Source organism: Penicillium atrosanguineum (genome assembly GCF_028827265.1).
Source record: "Penicillium atrosanguineum strain IBT 20685 chromosome Unknown utg000003l_segment0_segment0, whole genome shotgun sequence".
Classification (NCBI taxonomy): Eukaryota; Fungi; Ascomycota; class Eurotiomycetes; order Eurotiales; family Aspergillaceae; genus Penicillium; species Penicillium atrosanguineum.
The window spans coordinates 3152807-3173949 of NW_026623135.1; the positions used below are offsets into that span (position 1 = coordinate 3152807).

General features: G+C 49.9%; 6 protein-coding genes across 6 annotated transcripts; 3 read left to right on the plus strand and 3 right to left on the minus strand.

Annotated features, from left to right (window-relative positions):
* Positions 1 to 286: 286 nt before the first annotated feature.
* N7443_004619 (cytochrome P450) lies at positions 287 to 1961 on the minus strand (the record flags this gene model as incomplete). The annotated part of the gene is made up of 2 exons (XM_056884675.1): positions 287 to 1773; positions 1835 to 1961. Coding segments are annotated over 2 exons (1614 nt in total), but the record flags the coding sequence as incomplete, so codon positions are not given.
* Positions 1962 to 2534: 573 nt separating this feature from the next.
* Positions 2535 to 3423, minus strand: N7443_004620 (non-canonical purine NTP pyrophosphatase; the record flags this gene model as incomplete). The annotated part of the gene is made up of 6 exons (XM_056884676.1): positions 2535 to 2618; positions 2672 to 2733; positions 2802 to 2838; positions 2907 to 3051; positions 3122 to 3195; positions 3259 to 3423. The coding sequence occupies 6 exons, from the start codon at positions 3421 to 3423 to the stop codon at positions 2535 to 2537; spliced, it is 567 nt and encodes a 188-aa protein (XP_056742954.1).
* A 1620-nt stretch (positions 3424 to 5043) lies between these two features.
* N7443_004621 (aldo/keto reductase) lies at positions 5044 to 6271 on the plus strand (the record flags this gene model as incomplete). Its single annotated transcript, XM_056884677.1, has 4 exons — positions 5044 to 5069; positions 5139 to 5289; positions 5355 to 5711; positions 5762 to 6271. The coding sequence occupies 4 exons, from the start codon at positions 5044 to 5046 to the stop codon at positions 6269 to 6271; spliced, it is 1044 nt and encodes a 347-aa protein (XP_056742955.1).
* Positions 6272 to 8884: 2613 nt separating this feature from the next.
* N7443_004622 (uncharacterized protein) lies at positions 8885 to 10675 on the minus strand (the record flags this gene model as incomplete). The annotated part of the gene is made up of 1 exon (XM_056884678.1): positions 8885 to 10675. One exon carries the CDS (start codon positions 10673 to 10675, stop codon positions 8885 to 8887), a length of 1791 nt encoding a protein of 596 aa, XP_056742956.1.
* Positions 10676 to 12100: 1425 nt separating this feature from the next.
* Positions 12101 to 13579, plus strand: N7443_004623 (uncharacterized protein; the record flags this gene model as incomplete). Its single annotated transcript, XM_056884679.1, has 3 exons — positions 12101 to 12425; positions 12482 to 13100; positions 13162 to 13579. 3 exons carry the CDS (start codon positions 12101 to 12103, stop codon positions 13577 to 13579), a joined length of 1362 nt encoding a protein of 453 aa, XP_056742957.1.
* Positions 13580 to 14329: 750 nt separating this feature from the next.
* Positions 14330 to 20338, plus strand: N7443_004624 (proteasome activator BLM10; the record flags this gene model as incomplete). Its single annotated transcript, XM_056884680.1, has 3 exons — positions 14330 to 14760; positions 14822 to 20222; positions 20276 to 20338. The coding sequence occupies 3 exons, from the start codon at positions 14330 to 14332 to the stop codon at positions 20336 to 20338; spliced, it is 5895 nt and encodes a 1964-aa protein (XP_056742958.1).
* Between the last annotated feature and the right edge of the window lie 805 nt (positions 20339 to 21143).

A 21143-nucleotide genomic window follows, 5' to 3' on the forward strand; every position in this document is an offset into this window, starting at 1 on the left:
TTCTAGTAAATCCCAGTACTACCGGGAGAAAGGGCGTGGCCATCCCAACAGTGTGAAGTTCAGAGGTCATGGTAGGATATTTATCCCGAGGTCTCGCTAGGCGTGTAGGTCAATCGCCGTAGTATTCTAATTCATATGAAGGCATTATCCCAACGTTTCAATCGGCTGGTAATGGGATAGATGACTCTATAGTTCAATAAAGTCATGAAAGTAACCATTCTATTGCGTAAATATACATCAAAGAGGTCATCAAGTCCAGAAAAAGCAATGTTGTCAACGTTATAATCTAAGCCTCAGCATGTTCCAAGTTTCGTCGCCAGATTTTGACAGGCATTTCACCCAGAATCAAATTCATAGTCTCCAGTCGCTTCAACTCCCATCCAGGATGTGCCAACGCAAAGTCATAGCGGTGAACCATAGATGCAACTGCCTTAGTCTGCTCCAGATACGAGATATTTCGGCCGATGCACGAGCGAGCACCGGCGGAGAATGCAATCAGGTAAGGTTGCAGAGTTTTGCCTTCCTCTCCGAGCCATCGCTCAGGAATGTATTCATCTGCGTTGGGGAAGACACCTTCATTCCGGTGTGCCACCAAGGCAGACATACTGACCGAGGTGTTTCCGGCCACCCAGTCCCCGAGAATGTTGGTTCCTTCACAGGGTGTTTCACGAGGCAAGCCATGGGATGTAGGGGGGAAGATGCGAAGTGACTCGTCGAGACAGGCACGGAGGTATGGCAGGTGCCTAATCTTGTCGTAATCCGCGACCACTTCATCTTCCTCGAGAACGGCATCAAGTTCTTCCCGCAACTTGGCCAATGTTCGAGGGTTCCGAAGGAGCTGGTACATAACATTTGTGATAGCGACAGCTGTGGTCACGCTCCCTGCGTTCATCATGATGTTGCACTCGGCGACAACTTCACCCCATTCAAGATTGTTCGCGTTACCATTCTTGTCTTCCATCAGAGCGTGGAAGAAATCGTCGAGGTTCTCACCGGCCTCGTATCGGCGCAGTCTTTGCATTCCTCGTCGCCACATAATATTGTCCCAGTCGTCCGAAGACTTTTGCATGCGCCTGAAGAAAGGAATGACATTGACGAGCTTGTTCAATATGGGATACCACCCGTAGTCCCATAGAATGAGAGATTGCTTGCGGGCGGTCGGGTAGAGAGCTTCGCGCAGGTTGACCTCGTAGGTAGTTCCATCTCTTCTCTCCGCGATGCACATATCGGTACCAGAGTCCAAGAAGCCCAGCTTTTCGGAGAGACCAATGTCGGCGATGGCGTCAAGGGTGAAGAAGTTGTTCCAGGCACGCAAGTCAAGAGTAAGGTCCTTGGTATCTGGAGCTACTTTGCCAGATGCAACATCCTCTTTAGGAGCAAGTGTGCAGACCTGATCAAAGTGTGCAAACATTCTCTGGACTTTGTCGGTGACTTTGAACTCCCAGCTTTCCAGGTTCTTGAGTGCATATGCGGAGGACAAAACCTTGCGCTTGCGAGCATGATCCGGCTTGTCAACAACATCCGCCAAGTTGAAATGAGATCCAGAAGTAACGATGTAGGAAGTATCCTTGGTACATTTGGTGTTGTGACCATAAATATCTTTGATGGCTCTCATATCGCCGTAGGAAAGCATGTTGGGTCCCGTTCGAATTACCGGGTGCTTCTTGTGCAGTTCCGACAATTCCATGGATCGGAAGCCTCGCGAGGCCATGATCATGAAAGGAATCGCTGAGAATCCTGAGAACGGTGAGAGGTTTGGATATTTTCGTAGGCCTAATATGCAGTCAGCCATCGTATTTTTCTTCGTTCAAATGCTGTGTGTCTGGTAGCATACCTTTCGGATCACGGAGATACTCGACGTAAGGAATAGCGACAAAGTAAGTGAAGGCAAATAAAACGAGCCCAATCGCATACGGTGCTGTGGCGATGAGTGACCACATCTTGACGAAGGGTTCTCGATGCTTTTCACCAAACAGGAACTCGAGGTTCGAAATAAAAATACTTCTCAAGCCTCAAGTGAGACCCACCTGGACAGTCTTGATTGTAGAAGAGAAGACAGAAATTGTAATGCTTGATCAGTTCTGGAAATGAAGGGTGGTATAAATATCACGAATGAACAGGATGATAAAAGCATATCGCGTCACCTCCATCCTTTTTAAAATAGAGGGGCGCCGAGTCACCCCGCGTGGAAATTTAGCCCATCATAGTCGTCGACAGTTTCCCTGAAGGGTCAATGGTAAACCGATCTTCCATAGTATGGGGAGGGAGAAAAGCCACCCAATAGTAGAGCATATGTTGCCATGGGATCTCAGGTGGGGCAAAGTAGGGGCGGGGAATATTTCCCTCTTGGAAGAGGGGGATCAGCCCCGACAGACACTCGATTTGGCCCGAGCGGCCAGATAGTGATGTGCGGGGCGATGAGGCTTGTGACTTGAGTATACTTCAATCATCAATGATGTAGTGTAAACCTCGGGAGACTGATCTTGCTTTGTCTCACCTCCGCATGGCCCTCAATTCTCACGGTCGCCCGTCGCTCAAATAAGAACTGACCGATTGTTTCCCTCAGTCAACCAGCTTTGGAATTTAAGTAGAGCTTGATACCGGTGAGACAGTTTGTTCTGGGTAGATTAGAATCTGAGGTAGCGTAGAACGTCAGGTGGGGTGTATTTACCTTCTTGTCGTGTGCCATTTCCGCAAGTGTTGCTCCTTCATGCTCGAAGATTGGTTCCCAGCCTGGTCTAGTATTAGCTACTGCTGGATGGTAGGCTCCGGATTCATGGTTTCGAGTCGTTGTCACATACCAAATACTGGCGAACCCCTGGCAGGGACGATTTTGCCCTTAGAAACAATCAGCAAGACATCCTCAAAGTGTCAATAACCAAATGCCCGGAACTTCGCAAACGTACTTTCAGTCTGCCCTGGAAGAGTAATGGCTCCATTGTAGGGCCTGTGGAGAAAGCAAATGTGCATACTGCCTCTGCACTCTTATCTTCATAACCGTAGAGCATTCTATTAAGACCGTCGTTGCCAAGCGACTCGAGGAAATATTTACTGCTCAGGTGCAGGTCCTAGTCAGTAATCTTCATCCAAAGCTTTACTAGAGTTCACTTCTAGCACGTACATATATGGGCCTGGGAGTCCTTTCATGGCGTTGAACTCCAATGCCGAATCTTCCACGATCACTGGTCCATTAACCTAATCAATTCACTTTAGTTAACCTACTTTGTCACAATGAGGTTTCGCCCATCCATTACGTACAATTAGAGTCGCGCGTCGGCACTTATCTCTGGCGATCTCTTCCAAAGTTCCCTGAATCTCTGGAACATCTAAGGCAACCGACTGGATGGGGATCGAATTGCCGATGATCGCGTTCACCTCAATGATCTTGTTCGGGTTCCCCGTTACGAATGTGCAAGGTTTCATAGTGGATCGCTGTTGGATTTTGAAGGATGACTCGAAAAGACAAAACTGATTGCCGTGATTATGGGATGCTCGCTATACTATATTTGGTTTAGCCTGGATGGAAAGTGATGAGTCAGATTCTGATGAGGGGTTCGAGGCGTAGATTTTGTTGGACATTTAAGCGTTGAGGAGGAGAAAAGGGCACTGTGAATAAACTCAATTTTGCACGTTCAGTCATAATGGGCTCCCCGATCTAATGGGTTTGTGTCTTGACTCGGCCATAACTTCAGTATAAATCAATCCATCATGGAGATCCATTTGACTTGTAAGCTAGTATCTGCAGTCAACACCCTCTGCATTAAACTCGTGTTGGTGCTTGTTGTTATCGATTGTTATCGGTTGACTTGTCATAACCCTGCACCACCGACAGTCCAGAGGCGACATTAAGAGCGAATTTAGCTTCAGCCTCTGGAAGAATCATGTAAGGTACTTTGGAAACGAAGAGATAGGATTTGCGGCCTCCTTTTAATACTGTGATGGGGATGCTACGACTGGGCTGGCAGTTAAGCTGTATGGAGCTTTGAGAAGAGATAATAAGTAGAAAAATCAGCGATTGCTTTCCTAGATTTTCGTGCTCGACAACAAGAATCTGGATTAATGGAGCCAGTATCTTCGTCCTTCGACCGGCGGGAGCAAAATGGACTGGCTTACAGCTCGCCATGTTCAAGCCTGCTTATAAGCGTAATGACAATGTCGCCTCTATGGAGTCTGAGCTGTGTGCCAAGTTCCTTACGATGCTGAGCATAGGTATCAAGCTCCTCGTTCACGGCTGGAGAGTCACTCTACGTGGACGAAACCTATTTCGGCTGGCCCATGGCTTCAAATAACCCTTTGCTGAGATCAACTGCTGTGCAAAGTAGGTGACAGTCTTGATTTCAAACTTATCAGCCTAGTCTTCAAGGTCTGCCCAACTTTTAAGCTACGGTACTTTGCGCCGAAACAATTGGCGAGTTTCCAGCATGTCAAAAGATTTGTTACGGGTTGAAAAATAGCGGCGCTACACTTCAAACGACGGAAAACTTTCTGGTTGGAAACCCTTAACTTTAAGATGCTACAGGAACGGAGATTTCCACTGTATCTCAAATACACAATCTCTGCCAAGCTTTAGCAATATGCAATGCAACGGTAGCACACTAGCACTTCCCCAGATTTTCGCATCCGATCTCTGGCCCGACCGGCAGCTTCTGAGAGCCGTGAGGGGCGGGATGGGAAGCTTACCGGGTAGTGTTCGGCTAAGTGGGTTTCGCTTGTTGGTTTCGGCATATCATTAACTTCGGCGAGCTTCACCGAGCCTAGATTATTAATGTGGCTGGAATCCACCTTCAGCATCGTTTGAGTCCTTTCTTGTCTGAAGTTTCAACCTACAAGGATAATCTTCTCATCTGGAAATTTGTCCTACTCAACCTTGATTGTGAGTTCCTTACAGTGACTTACCCCTCCCGGGTCGCCGGATTTGACGTCAGGGCCGACTATAGACCCCCACGAATCGAATGAAACTCTAGGAAAGCCAATAGACTAACTTGTTAGGTGTTCGGAACAGCCTAAACCTAGATTATTTGCTATCATCTAAATTAACCCACAATGTCTACCGAAATGGAATACACTCGGTATGGACCCAACACCCCGCAGTCAGGTATTCACTTTCGATGAAGTCGCTGATCGCCTATATTCCACAGCCTCGGTAACTCGGGATTGAAGATCTCTAAGATAATCCTAGGAACCATGGGCTTTGGCGCCAAGGAATGGCAGGATTGGGTCTTGGACGAAGAGGAATCCCTGCCCCTTATCGAGCATGCTTACAAGCTGGGTATCAACACCTGGGACACGGTAAGAATCAAACATTCCCGTTTCTGACATTCACAAGATACTTATTCTAACATGCAATGAATTAGGCCGATGTCTACTCTCATGGCCGATCTGAAGAGGTTGTTGGCAAAGCCCTTAAAAAGTACAGCATCCCACGTAACCGCGTGGTGATCCTCACGAAGTGCTTCTTCGGCGTGGACGACGAGGGAAAGTTCCCTCCTATCGCAGCTTCGTCGAAGAATGACGGCGCCTTTGTTAACCGCGCTGGTCTGTCCCGTAAGCACATCTTCGATGCGGTTGATGCCAGCGTCGAGCGCCTGGGCACCTACATCGATGTGTTGCAAATCCACCGTCTGGACCGTGAGACTCCCCGTGAGGAGATCATGAAGGCTTTGAACGATGTCATCGATAGTGGCAAGGTGCGCTACATTGGCGCAAGCTCGGTATGATCCCCCTGCTTTGAAGACGGTCAACTACATACTAATTTCCATAGATGGCTGCTTGGGAATTCCAAATCCTGCAGAATATCGCCGCCCGCAACGGCTGGCACCAGTTCATCTCGATGCAAAACTACCACAATCTCATTGCGCGTGAGGAAGAGCGCGAGATGATCCCCTATTGCCTCGACACTGGTGTGGGCCTCATCCCCTGGTCTCCCATGGCCCGTGGTGCCCTGGCGCGCCCCTGGGGCTCTCGCTCCACCGTGCGTGAGAACACCGACGGCCCGCTCAAGGCGATGATCCGCAATCGTGAGAGCGATTCCGACAAAGCGATCATTGACCGCGTTGAAGAGCTCGCGGGTAAGAAGGGCGTCAGCATGGCACAGATTGCTATCGCATGGTCCTTAAGCCAGCCTAAAGAGTGCCCCATTCTTGGACTACACAGCATCCAGCGCATTGATGAGGCTGTGGCTAGTCTGAGTATTAAGCTTAGTCCTGAAGAGATCCAGTATCTGGAGGAGCCTTATGTGCCCAAGGCCATTTTCACAGCAATGGAGCGGTAAATGGTCGATTGAGATGATCATCGACGATGGGAGTCGGATAAGGTGCTTATGGGTTCATTACCTGACACGAGTTCTACATCTATAACCTCTGAATAGTCATTTTGCTTGACACGGCGTCTCCAACTTGGAATCTCTGTGGATTTCATTTTAAGATCTACTGTCTGACATTGGAAGATGATCTACATAAGCCTATACACTTGATTTTTCAGTTATCTTCTGATTTTTTTTTTGAGTATCTCTCCAATGCTATTTTTGCAAGTCCCTCCCTCTATGCATTTTCTAAGTTACCTTCTGTGGTGAGTTCGATCGAATACGTCTGAGGTACTAAATCACGGCTGCCTATTAGAATGTTTCGTATCATATCCCTGATCCTGTTGTACTCCATACGCAAGCCACATTCTGCTCGAGCGTCGGCGTGAGCAGCTTACAAAGCGACTTCGATAAAATGCACTACGCTAGCCTGAATCACGCGCGACCTTACCTCACTAATTGATTCCCATTGTCCATCAAGAAAGCATTGTCATCACCAATATGACTATTCATCCTGGTGATACCACTGCAATCAACTGCGCCATAATGGAGCCTGCTACTTGCTCAACCAATCAGTGTTATTTTTCATACTACATGCTCCTGGGACCATTCTTTCTAGTACCCTCATAATCTCCTAGCCGGGCCGTGGAGAATAATGGTGTCGGGGCAATTGGATGGATCTGCTCAGATATTTGCTTCTATATCGGGGCCATACCCACTTTATTTTAAGGGGAGAGTAGTGGACATGGGAAATTTGGATTTGATAAGGTGCTGGAAAGTTGTAGCTAGGATATGCTAATAATATGTCAGCCACCCCACATTGTTTTGTGCGGCGTAACATGTGATTGAATGGGGATCGATAGAGAAATCTGCAAAAAGACCAGAGTGGTAGAAGGCATTGGTGTGGCAAGAAGTTATTTGGGCAGAAATGGATGGCAAATGAGTTAACTAAGGGATCGTGATATTATTCGGAGGAAATCCTTCTTAGTAAAGCTGTATCCTGGATCTTCGATATCCTCAATAATCCCCTCGCTTACTGTCAATGTCCTCTTTATCCATTGTGTCACAGTAAGTTTGAGTTACATTCCAGAACAAAGAAAATGAAGACCATATACTGACTTACATTGAACATCTCCCTCCTGTCTTCCATCACAATCTTGAGCTACATTTTTCCTTCAAACCCACCAAACAGCCTTTCTACATAATTAAGAACCGACGTCATCACTAGCCGTCCATTTTTACTTTTTTTTAACCTCGCGCAGAATAACTATACCAGCGAAGGAACTCTTTCATAAGTATATGATCTAGAATCGCATAGCCTAGCCCCATTTCATAGCCCTCAGTCCCTTATTATTCAACGAACCTAGGAGGAAGTTAGGTTCTCATTCGGCTAGCACCCTAAACGTATAATTGCATAGAAACTCACTTCATCCAGAGTTTAACAGCGTAATAGTATATGTTCTTGGTCTTTGGTATCCTTCTATCTTTATCGTGGATGGAATCCTTATCTACATAACTTATCTACATAAGCGCCAAAAATATAACCACTCTTTTCCGGTTGCTTTTAGTGCGTCTCTTTAACGAGACTATCTTGCTGAGCAAAGAAGAGCTCTCGACCCATGATCAAGATGAGAAAATACCCAGACCGGTCCTAATATAGAAATGAAGCACAAAGAAAAAGAGAAAGGAATAAAGGATGAGGCTATGCCAGTGACCGAGGGAGGGAAAATAGCTTCAATTTATACCTACGGGTCTACGCAGAGGCAGCCGTACATAAGACGGGCAAAGAGCTATTCCTCTTGCGTCTCAATATGATAGATACAATCCGTGCCTTCCATTTTAGCGTAATCCCGCTCCATCGCGTTTTTTGTGTGGGCCGGGATTGGGAGTGGAAAAGGAGTATGGAACACCTCATAAAAATGAAGCTGGATTAGGCCATCAAAAGTTTTTTGCAAATTAGGAGCATTGTGGGGCCGGGCGCCCTTTTGGGTATAAACTGAGCGAGGACTGAGTGCTCAATAGATATCTCTGATCATTCTCTGAGTGATCAGTGAGCAATCAGTGAGCAGCCAAACACTGAGCACTCACTGAGCACTCAGTGGACTCTACTGATATAACACGTGATTGGCACTGAGCAGCTCAGTGAGTCTCAGCCCGGACTGAAATGCGCGGAGATTCTTCGGGGTGTTGTTGTCTACTTCTTTAGTCTTGTTGTCTGAGAAAATTCTGGCCCATCAAATTCGGTGATCGAGTAACGCGGGTTTATAACTATGGTATTGAACTTGGATCGATTGGGTTTTATTCATGTGCATCATCATGGTATGACGGCGATGTATATGTATGGTTAGAGAACAGAACCTCAGGTATATAAGATTCTACTAGTCCAATCCCAAAACCCTTGGAATCAACCATACATGAGAAGGAAAGTGAGTGAGTGAAGAGACGGCAATGTTCGTACCAGACGACTATCAATGCCAGGAGAAACGTCCAAGTGGGATACCATGGAATGAAAGAAAATGCTGATATAAAATGCAGATAGGTCGCTGAGAAGATGCAGGGGTATGGGTATACATGAGGGGGCGATCAGTGAGCGCCGTGCTTCCGGTGGAAGATCGTGAAGATATTGCTGAGTCGGTGTCGTCGTTTGCCCTTTGTGTCTGCTTCGGGGTCTTTGGTCTCCACTTGAGGTGACGCATTGCGAGCGTGATGGTTGACTTGAGGGGTGGGGGTGGCCCGATCTGGTTTCGATGAAAGCTTGCTATTCTCTGTCAGGGGTTGGGGTTTGGATTTGCGGTTGAATCTTTTAGGAGGGGCAAGGTCCTCTGGTTCAATAGAGCTCTGTCGCAAAGAAGGTGGCCGAGAAGAAGGTCGAGAAATGACGATTTCGTGACCGGCCTCGCCGGTGCCGGTGAACATGCTGTGTCGATTAAGACGAGTGCTCACGCCGGATGCGCTTCGTCGTTTGGCTCGATCCATGAAGGTGGCACCGGTCGAGTTTGATCGCTTAGAAAGACTGCCGAAGCCGCTACCGTCAGTGGGCGCCACGGAGTTGGAACGCCGAACGCTTGAAACGGACATGCAGCGCTTGCCGCCATTCAAGGTTTCCTTCATCGGGCTCAAGTCATCACGATCAATCGGCGTATCATTTTCATTCCGAGCCGGCGAGCTGTATCGTGAGGATGTCGGGGAGACAAGCGATTTGGCGGCGGTGGGCGAAAAAAGCGGATCGTTGTAACTAAAGTTTTGTGACCAGCCCTCGCGAAAAGCGACCCAGATTCCCGTAATGACGATCAATGTGCGCAAGCTGTCTTCGAGAGTAACTTTGTTTGTGTCGCTGGGTTCCTCATCCGACATGTCACTGATCACGGACCTAGCGGAGCTCGGAGTCGTAGTGCCAGTGCCGGTGCCGGTGTGAGATCGAACGACCGCGGCATATTCGTCAAAGACCTCTAGTTGATTCTTTGTCATGGAAGCGATGACGGGGTGTCGACGGGTGGTTGGATCAATGACACTGAAGGTGAATCGCTTGGTATCGTCGCGCACCTGAGCTCCCGCAGGAGCAGACACCCTACGATTCTTCCCTCCTCGTAATGCCCAGCGCACAACCTGTACACCGTTGTCCGTACGCGCAACGAACTCGTATGAACCACTAGGAAGAGGCGTCGCCTCCCACGTTGGTCCGAAATTCAAACATATCTCTGCCTTTCCCTTCGAACGGGCATCTTCTCGAAGCATCTGACAGATTGTAGCTAGCACTTCTCGATGATCGTCATCCTCGTCCTCGGAGCTTGTGTGTTTCTCGGGGATGCTTGCCACCTTGCGGTCGTATAGTTCGCTCTTCACGATGATCAAGTCATTGGGGCCGAGTCCGTTCCTGCCTCGGAACATGGCAGGAAACTTTCGAGCTAATCGTGGGAGATACAAGGTGGAAGGTAGGATGTCTAGGATGGGCAGAGGTCGAGGGGTTTGCGACACTTGCTGCAGCTGCAAGAGCAGCTTGGGTCGAAGCTTCAGTCGCTTATGACGGGCATGCGAAGCGGGATGGGCGAATTGGTAAATGGTTTTCGGACGCGATAATTTCGGAACGGTGTAAGCAGGGTTGACCCCTCGAGGTCTGGTAGTCGAAGGAGCAGCATCTTTAGAAGACTCCCCTTCGCTCGCGAACGCGACGGGGCTCATGGCCTCGGATGCTGGTCCTGCGGGGAGCGCAAGCCCATCGGCCTGCTTGTTGATGCTGTAGAGAGTACCCAGAAATGGTAGTGCAGATAATGAGAAGGCGGTAGTGTAAGGGCAGTTGGCTGGTGGAGAATCAAGTTGAGGATCGTTTGTATGGGCAGCTGCGGCATCCGCTGTGAGGCCAAGATTCAGCAGCATTCTTGGACTCAGCGCAGCCACATCAGTCTCCTGCACACCAAACCGGCGACTCTTGTTGTTTGAAGAAGCCCCAGAATCCACGTATGCATCAAGTCCTGACCGCGCGTCAGCTGCGGGGAGAGCTGCCGCCGAACTAGAGTGGGGAGCCGAGATCTGAAAATTCCAGTCAAGGAATGAAAGAGGTTGGTCTGGTGTCTGGTAGAGTGAGGGGGAAAAAAGGATCTAGGTCCGCAAGATGCAAGGGGCACCCAAATCAAAGAGAGTGGAAGGGGGATATTTAGCTTCGAAGGGACCGGGGGGGGGGGATACACAAATGGGCGGTCAGCCTTATACATCAGATCGTGGTTATGGGCTTTGTGGGCTGCTTTAGCACAAGGAACGGATCGGTCATTGCGGTCTCCGACACATCCGGACCGCCGGGGCGATCAACGTGTGAGGCTCCGAGGCCGAACGTCATTTGTCATTTGATATGTGATTCTGTAGCGCCTCCCGTGAGTCCGGTTTGGCCCTGGGCGCTCCTTGGCATCTAATTATTACTCGTCAACCCTGGGCGTGGCATGGTTTCGATGGCGAATCTCGGTTTCTTCAGCTGTAGCTGAGAGCTTCTGATGATTGCAGTACGACATGGCTCGTCCCGACTGGCTTTTGAATGTGGGGTGGGAAGGTCAGGTTCATCGACAGACTTTTCCTTCCATGGTGGAGTTCCTCGGCCTAGGAACATCTAGAAGGGACGCGGGATCCTTCTTTGATGCTTTTAGGATTATTGATCTACGGTTCGGCGCGGAGCAAACCTCTCACGCACCCGAAAATCATCTCCGGTTGGATTCGGACGGATTGATGCACCGATTGGCCCCACTTCGTATAAGAACTCTGTCTACAACTCACACGACGTCTGACTCGTCTGGGTGGCTTTAAGCTGACAGGGAAGCTGGCAGGGAAGCTGACAGGGAATCATGCGAAGCTGACCTCGTTTCGCCCCGTTCCCCAAACTCCCATCTTCTTCCTACTGTAAGAACGAAGAACCTGGAATATAGGGCTGAGACTGCACACGGCACGGGTTTCATCAAAAACCTTGTCGCGTTCATGACTATGCCAAGATGGTCCCGAGGTAGTCATTGTTCACGGTACCATGTGTTGCCACTGTGAAACCAGTAGATGGAGCCGATTTAGCGTCGGACAACTACCGTAAAAGCTCAAATGTGAGTGCAATACTCCAAAGTGACACCCATTGGGAATAAATTGTCAAGAGGGCCGATCTAAATTGACAATGCAATTCAAACCCTATGCTTCCGCTGACTAATTATGTACATTATTTAATGCATATCCAGTACATATTCCGCCACGGTGGAAACTACCTCGGCTTCACTCCGTGACTTATTTTGCGGACCCTTTCGCTTCTCCACGTCAACCCGTGGCCGTACCGCCATGGCTTCAATTGGTCGTTCGCCTACCTCGGCGAGCCTGTTGCGCCTAGACAATCCTATTCGGAGCTTGACGCTGGCTTTTTGGCTATGGAAAGCTCTGCTGTTCATCGCCGTGGTTGCCTGTCCAGGCTCTGGTTATGACTCCTCCACCACTCTACTTTCCTACCAGGATGCAACAACTGGTAGTCAGACTGAGCCTCTCACATGGTCATTAAAGTTTGCGCGATGGGATTCAATCTATTTTCTGCACATTGCCGAGCACGGATATGTCTTTGAGCAGGAGTGGGCGTTTGGCTATCCCAGAGTTTTGGGTTGGTTTATTTCAGGTATCTCCAATGCATTATTTGAAACACAGCGCTCGATGATTAACACTTGCATACAGGACTTCGCATGTCCGGGGCAGAAGGCGGACAGATTAACGCGGCGCTCGTGGGTGTAGTGTTGTCCCACATTGCGCATTATCTCTCCGTGCTGGCTCTGTACCGTCTCTCGGTCAATATATTCGGTCATGCGACAGCCGCCCAGAAACTCATCTGCTTCTTGTCGGCTGCGCTGCATATTATCTCCCCAGCTGGAGCATTCCTTTCGGCGCCGTATGGTGAATCCATATTTTCCCTTCTGAACTTCACGGGCTTATACCTTTACACCTCGTCCCTCATTAACGAGCACAACGGCATCACCGTCTTGCGGGATATCCAAGTCCTCACGGCTGCTGTAATCTTCGCTCTTGCGACGATTGTCCGCAGCAATGGCATCCTGAGCGGATTTGTCTTTGTCTATGATGCCTGTATGGTGGCCTGGGCAACCCTGACCCAGGGTCCATCTCTTCACAAAACCCGTCGCTTAGCGGTTATCATCCTGAGTGGCTGCATTGTCGCCTTAGGCATGGTTGTGCCCCAGATCTTGGCCTACCGCACGTATTGCAAATCCGAGACATATCTTCGGCCCTGGTGCAGCTCGCCCTTGCCCAGTATCTACGGCTGGGTCCAAGGACACTATTGGTAAGCAGTGCTTTTCCGGCACCTCCTAGTCTTCTCATTTTAATTACTAATGTATTCCCAGGAATGTTGGGCTCTTCCAGTACTGGACGGTCTCGAACCTCCCCCTCTTCTTGCTGGCAACACCGGTCCTGGTGATTCTGTGCCAGTCATCCCTGTGGGCGCTTAAGGCTCCATCTACCTTGCGCTCAGGGTCCGGCAATCAATCACCGTCCCCGGTCAGCCCCGGGTCGATGCTATTTCGACTGGCCGTGCCCCAGGGTCTATTAGCAGTCATGGCCTTGACGAGCTATCACGTCCAAATCGTCAACCGAATCTCCTCCGGTTACCCAGTCTGGTATTGGTATCTCGTATCGAGCGCCATGGACAGCTTCCAGGATCACCGGAAGGGCCGTCGCGGTCTCGTGAACGCCGCGCAAACCATGGTGGCCTACGCATTGATCCAGGGGGTTCTCTTTGGTTCTTTTTTGCCTCCGGCTTAATATTTGGGCCAAAAGTCAAAAATTAGTGGATTTGGAAATCCAAGTGTAGTTTAGTAAGGGTTCATTGGTAGTTTCTCCGCTTCTCTCGTTGCCCGGCTGTGCCGCATTCGTAACGGTTGTCTGCCTAAGTTGGACCTGCGCCTGGGTAGGCGCACCCAGCTGGGCCAGCGCAGCTATAAGTTCAATGGATTCTCATGAAAGATCATGGCATTAAAAATTAAGATCTACAATTTCCCGTAGAGAGCTTAGTCCGGATCTATTTTTGTTGTTCTCCCACGCGGGTCTCCATAGAAGCTGCAGGGCTAAAGCTCGTTACGTGGAATTATGTCATCCGCTCTCAACTCGAGAACTTCCTTTTGATTCTTAACATCTGAAGCTGTCACGTACCAACACGAACTCTCCTGAACGACGCCCTGAGAGGACAGCATCCCTGTGGACTCATTACAGCTGGTCCCCGATTTGATTTCTGCCCAGTCCTCGCTTTGCCCGGTCGCCCTCAACGAGTACGAGAACCTCATGCGAACCCGGCCGTGTGCAACGCACCCGTCAACCTCATCTTCCGCATCTTGAGGAAAGAGACATACAAGTTCCGTGGTAGGTGTGCGCTATCTCTCTTTGATGAACATGCATGGAATCTTGGGGTTGCTGACGTATCTAGTGTAGAGCCCCATCTGACATCCACGGCAACTCCTCCCTCCCCCATCTCCACCTATTGTCTCAACTTTCCCTCCTTCGCAGACGACGACGATTATGGACGCCTCGGCTGCCAAGGCGATTCTGACGTCCGAAAACTTCGCCCATGCCTCAGAGATTTCACGGGCCACTTCACCCGGTGGTGAGCCCGCTGCGATGAACGGTGGAGGAGAGCCCAAAGCCCGAGTTCGGCCGCGGACTTATCCCTACTTTAAATACCTTCCATATCAACTAGAGGATGAATCGGAGCGCTACCGCACTCTTCGTGAGATCTTGAATCAACTATACATTGCAGTCGAGGCTGGAGACTTTAGCCCTGGAGCTGTTCACTGGACACGCGAGCTTCGAGGATGGCTATCGCTGAAGTTCGATCCGACTCGAAAAGAGCGGATCAATCTGGTGAAGCTGTACTACGAGCTTTCTTTAGCTCCTGGCATTGACCCCAGCACCTCTGAGCGATTTGCGAGCATGTTCATGCTTCTCACAAAGTGAGTCTAGGCCCAACCGTGTCAACCGCGTCGAACGATATAAATGCTAACTACCACACAGGCGCAAGCATTATTTGAGACCAGTCAAAGATTTGGTTTTGGATTGGAGGCCTCTTTACAAGGAATTGAAAGCCTTCGTTCTGCCGACCGAATCCGGCCTTGTCCACTCGACCAATTTGAAGCGAAACGTGAAGACGTTGACGAAATTATGCGCATTTTCTCAGCTTTTCATCGATCCCTGCGAACTGCCCGCCATGCTGGAGGAGTTTTTGCCACACTACACAACTTCATTTTCCGAAGGCGCCTTCGTTGTCGCTGGCCTGATCAATCTGCTGCTTCCTACATCGCCCCCTCCCGCAGAGCGAGACGATCTCCTTCCGCAAAGTCATTTGCCGACCCAGTTCCATCTCTGGTCCCTCGTAGGTCGCTCTAAAACGTTTGACACAACTTACCTCGATTACCTCTCCCGACTTGCCCGAGACTCGCTGCCAGCCGGTCATATCCCATTCTCCGAACATGGTATTTTCACAAAGGAGCAATCTTCTCTCATCTTCACGGCCATCCTGAGATTGCTAGAGATTCCTGTAGGACAGTCCACTTCGCCATACAGTGCTCTAGTGGACATCTCTTCTGGCCTTGGAATCATGCTCGACCGCGATACGCGCAAGCATCCAGTTGCGCACCACATTGCGCGCTGGATTGTGATGTCTCTTTCTCCGGCCTGTCTAGAGTCTGAAGATTCGATTCTTTCCCAGCTCGAGGGTCTCATCCAAGCCGTTGAGACATTCTTCCACCCTTCAAACTCGGGTAGTTGGACAAAGACTCTGTCGCAGCTTGTATACTATCTAACAGATTTCTTTGTCATGCGCTGGAACCGTGAGCAAAGCGGTGAAATGGACGTTCCCCCGGAACGACGACTGAGTGAGCCTCTGAAGCGTCGCTTCGTACTATGCCTTAGGGATGTCATTTTCATGGGTATCTATGCCAAGAGCAGCACTGCCATGACCTTTTCCTTATCCACGCTCCAAGGTCTCGCCTACTTGGAGCCGCATCTCATTCTCCCCGGTGCCTTGCAGAGAATCTACCCAGCTCTGCAGGGCTTGGTTGAGGTGCATCGGACAACGTCTTCCCTTCGCGCCATGCAAGTATTGTCCCGCGTAATTACTCGAACCAAAGGCTATCGCTGCCATATGACCACTCTTCTTGGTCTTGCTCTTCCTGGGATTGATGCAAATGACCTAGAGAAGTCCCTTCATGCTCTTTCATTCATCCAATCCGCCTGTTATAATATTCCCATGGTCGATATGACCCAGGGAAGAGAGGATGTCAACTGCAACATGCTTGCACTGCAGTGGATTACCGGTGAAATGGAGAGAATGGAAGAACAAGGAGCCGCGGTTCAGTTGAACTACGAAACTGAGCTGGATGACGAGACAGAAGAGATGATCCTGCGCTCTTCGACATGCGGTTTCGGAGACTTCACCATCTCATTTTTGGGTCGTGTCTTCACCCTTTTGGAGAACCTTCCCGATGTCACTCGTGTGCGCAATGGTTCCCCGGAAGAAAACATCGTCAACACCCTCCCGGCGACCTTCATGCCACTTCTTGCTTCGCTGTCCCCTGAATACTACGACATTGCATTGTCGAAAATCGTTGATTTCGTCTCAAACCACGTCATTCATCAGGCTCGAGACGCAATGGCTTTCATTTGCAATGCCTTGTGCAAGGTCAACCCTGCAAAGGCTCTCAAGCGATTTATCCCAGTTCTCACCCAAGCTATTCGCACCGAGATTGAGGAGAACGGTGCTGGCTCTACCAGAACTACAGGAACTGATGTCTTGCCGCGTGACCGCGGATTGGTTTGGAACGTTAGCATGTTGAGCATGTGTGTGGTGCATGTCGGCGATGCGGTTCTCGCTCACCGTCAAGAGTTGTTCGACATTGCGGTGTATATGCAACAGAAGTGTCGCGGCATTCCCACTGTTCACATCTCCAACTTCATCCATCACCTCCTGCTTAACTTGACCGGCACATACACCAGTGATTACTCGCTTTATGAGATGCAAGATGTCGAAGGGGGCATTCAACCCGAACACTGGAGTTACAGAGCTGATGTGCGTAACCTGCACATCAAGTGGCATGTGCCCAAGCGGGAAGAGCTGGAATTTGCTGTGGCTGTCTTCAAGAACCAAGCAGAGGGGGCTTTGAAGCATTTATCGGGATTGACCCACGAAACATCTAGCGTGAAACGTGATGGAAGTGGTAAAGATTGGTCCGATGAAGTCACACGAAATCTTGTACTCCTGCGACTGCTTCTTTCCGGTATCTCGGTGCTGTTCGATCCCAAGGCCGCCTCGCAAAACTCTACTGAAGTCTTGAACGGTGCATCGGCTGCATCAAACGAGGTTGAGATGGTTGATGAGTCGACCCTTGTGAATGGTGTAGGCGATGATGAATCGGCTCTTGACAGCTCAGACGAGGCGGCAATCAGAGAAAGCTACCCTTATCCTACCGGGTATCCCCTTGAAGAGGGTGATCCCTTGTTCACTGAGATTCACGAGATTCGTGAGCGGGCTGGCTGGGTCTTGCACGAGACCCACCGATTCTTGACTGATCACCAAGAAGACGATGTGCCTTGCTTCGGAGCACTGTACTCGGCTTTCCGATCTTACTTCGTTGATGTTGGTATCGAACGATCTGCTCATGTTCTGGATCGCGTGACGCGTCTCTTGGCCGCAGATATTCACCCTTACAAAATGAGCGGCGTTCGGAAAGACTACCCGAGAGCGCTGCTTGTGCGTAGGGCTAATGTCTACCATCTGCAACGTTTGCGACACAATGCAGCACCGCGACCTCGGTCCAAGCTTGACGAGATCCTTCTCTACGATCTTGCCGAGTCCTGCGTCTCTGTGTATACCGAGACGCGTCGCAATGCCCAAAACGCTGGTGAATCTGCACTGAAATCTGTCTGGGGTGCCCGAACACTCATCATTCCCCCTCTCCTCAAGGCCTTGCAAAAGGGTGTGAAGGAGAACGACCATGCACGTATCAAAGGAGCCTTGTTCTCGTTGCTTCTCAGTAGCGTGGCGAGAACCGTCGGACGAAACTGGAAGTACACACCAACTTTGATCCGGACTTTCATCGATGCTAGTGCTGTAGATAGACCGTCCGTGCAGAAGATCTGCTCTAGCGCCGTCTTTCAGATCATGGACTATGGTCGCGCTATGGAACGCATGGCTATCCTGGACCGTGAAATCGTGGAAGCGATCGCACCGAGTCAAGATGTCAGTGACCAGATCGAGCTGAAGCGCAAGATGATCAACACCAAGCGTGTTACAATCGAGAAGAAGAAGACCGATCTGGCGGAAGAGCTGGTGAATCTGGCACGAGTCTCGCATTGGAAGATTGCCAGTCGAGCCGCGACCATTGTCATCACCATGGGTCTTCGCTTCGACTATCTTGCTAGTGAGAATTTGATTGAGCTTGTGACCTCCGGTGCGATCGATGATCATCCCGGCTTGCGCGGCATGTACTCCCAGGCTCTCATTGCGCTGTTCACCATGATCGATGTCAGAGCCATCTGCGGTCACGAATACAAGAACTACATCTTGGGCCACCAGCGCTTCCCTTCGAAGATTAAGGTGGCCACCCGGCCGTATGAAAAGGATTGGACGCAGGAGTACTTGGGCAGCTTCGCCAAGCCCGAGGCTGAATACTATGTCGATCATGATTTCCCTGGCTGGCTGGTATGGGGTAAGACCATGCCTGCATACAAGTCAAATGTGGACCGAGACATCGAGTATGACGAAATGGAGTGGAACGTTCGTACGCAGATGGGAAAATTGTTCACTCGGGAGTGGTTCTCTAAATTCTTCATGTACCTGAAGCAGGAGCCGAGGGATCCCTCCGCGGACAAATTCCGCATGTCCTGTGCCATGATGCTTCTCTATGCCTTCGAACTTATGCTCCGGGATGGTTTGACTGTTGCGACATTCAAGGATATCCAGGAAGAGATCCAGAGTGTCTACGAGGATGGTAGTGATAAACACCAGCATCGTGCAACAGCAGAGATTCTTGGTGCATTGATCAGCTCCGTGACCGATACTAGCGTTGAGAGACGGGCGCTGGTCTGGGAGTATGCTTTTCCCATTGTCAGGAAGATTTTCTCCGATGGTCTCACCCCTGAGAACTCGGGATACTGGACCACTTTCCTGCATATGATCCTGCAGTGTCGCGATCCTCGCCGAGCTTGGCCTTTGGTCGACTGGCTCGCCAGCTTCCGCTTGGACATGTCTACCAATGCAGCTTTCAAGGAAAGCTCCAAGATCAACCTTCTGCATCAGTCCATTATTGATGCCGGTTGGCATTTCCAACTCGAGAAGCCGATTGTGAAAGACTTCCTCGCACATCTAGACCATCCCTACAAGGGAGTGCGTGAAGCTATGGGTCAAACCCTTGCCACAATCTTCCGCACTCGATACCACGAGTCGTATCCCGATCTCCAACACCTTTTGGAAGCCCAGAAGACCTCTTCATCCGTCGGTGCCTATCCCTACCAGCCTTCCACCGAATTCTCGGAGATGGTTCGCGGGGTCTTCGCCCAGATCGAACAGTGGCGGCAGGCTCGAGTCCCGGGCCAGCAGACTCCTTCGCCTTATACCCAAGGCAGTAAGACTGTTCTTCTCTGGTTGGACTCGACTTTGTCCTCTCATGAGTGCACCCAGCTTGTTCCTTTCTTCCCTGACGTTTTCACTGCACAGCTTTTGCACATGATGGACGTCAAGGAAGATCCAGAGCTACAGTCACTCGCATACCATGTTTTCCGCCATCTCCCCAATATCCCCTACCCCGCCGAGAAGAACTCCGAGTTCATCCAGTCCCTTATTCGTATTGGACAAACATCGCCATCATGGCATCAACGACTGCGCGTGATGATCAACATCCAAATCATCTACTTCCGCAGACTCTTCCTTTTGGAGCCTGCCGACCGTGACAAGCTCTTCGAATGCATCGCCTCCATGCTCGAAGACTCACAGCACGAGGTCCGCGTCGGAGCATCGGCCACCCTTTCCGGCATGATCCGCTGCTCGCCTATTTTCCTCCGCGAGAAGATGGTCAAGCGCTTCCAAGAACGCTTCACCAAGGTTCTGGCAGACAACCCTCTTCCCAAGAAACCCAAGAATTTCCGAGGGGGTTTCTCTTCCGCCGTTTCATCCGGCACTGGTACCCCGACCCCTGAGCACAACCGACTGATCATCGCTCGTCACGGTGCAGTGCTTGGTCTTGGAGCGCTTATTCAGGCTTTCCCTTACAACAGTCCTCCGCCTCACTGGATGCCCGAGGCATTGACTTCACTGAGCATCCGCGCTGCCAATGACCCCGGAGTCGTAGGGTCGAGCGTCAAGTCTATTATTAGCGAGTTCAAGAAGACGAGACAAGATACCTGGCACATTGATGCGAAGGTGAGTTTTCCTGACAAATTGCCGTATGAAATATTTCTAACCTATCACTTCAGGCTTTTACGCAGGATCAGCTGGAGGATCTGTCTGGAGTACTTTGGAAGAGCTACTTTGCTTAGAGTCAGGCAACCGATTGCCTGGCATTTGTGCACTGCATATGTTCTGTGAATACTGTCTTGTATTTTCACGTTAGCAATGCATCTTTTAATTCACAGTGTATCTTTCCGTCATAGACTTATATGGTATTCAAATCAGCCGTGAATTCAATTCGTAGGACAGTAATGGGTTGTGCTGGGTCTTTTCCAGACACCTTGAGTTCAGTCAGTTGAGCAGCCTCATTCCGTTGGGCTATCTTCGCAACTCTCTGTGCACTAACCTAAGTCTAACAAAAAAAAATGATCGACAATGGGATGTGAAATATGATCATATTACTTTCAACACTCTAGTTATCTTAATATTAGAAGCATCCTAGATAACCATGTGAGGGCTGAAGGCTATGGATGCAGCCTGGTCTATGCTCATAAGGAATGATCTGTACTGATATCGATAGCCCAATGTTGCAACACCATCAGCCATTAGAGATATGTTCCCAATTATACCCTAACTTCGACTACTACTGGCAGCTGGAAATGGACAGTCGACTCACAGGACATGCCTACCACTTTCTCGACAAAGCCACCTCTTCGCCAAAAACCAACCGCGCAAATACTTCTGGGAGCGCAACGCCTACTTCTACACACCTGGCGTACATGGGACATGGGATGAGTTCATCCGCATGGTAAACAATAACCTAATAGACAAGTCCTCGGGAATAATCTGGGGCCCAGTCTTAGGCACAGGAATACGACCTCAAGGCCCCGAGCCTCTACTTCCAATCCACCACGACAATTATACATGGGGCGTCGGCGAAGAGGCAGACCTAAT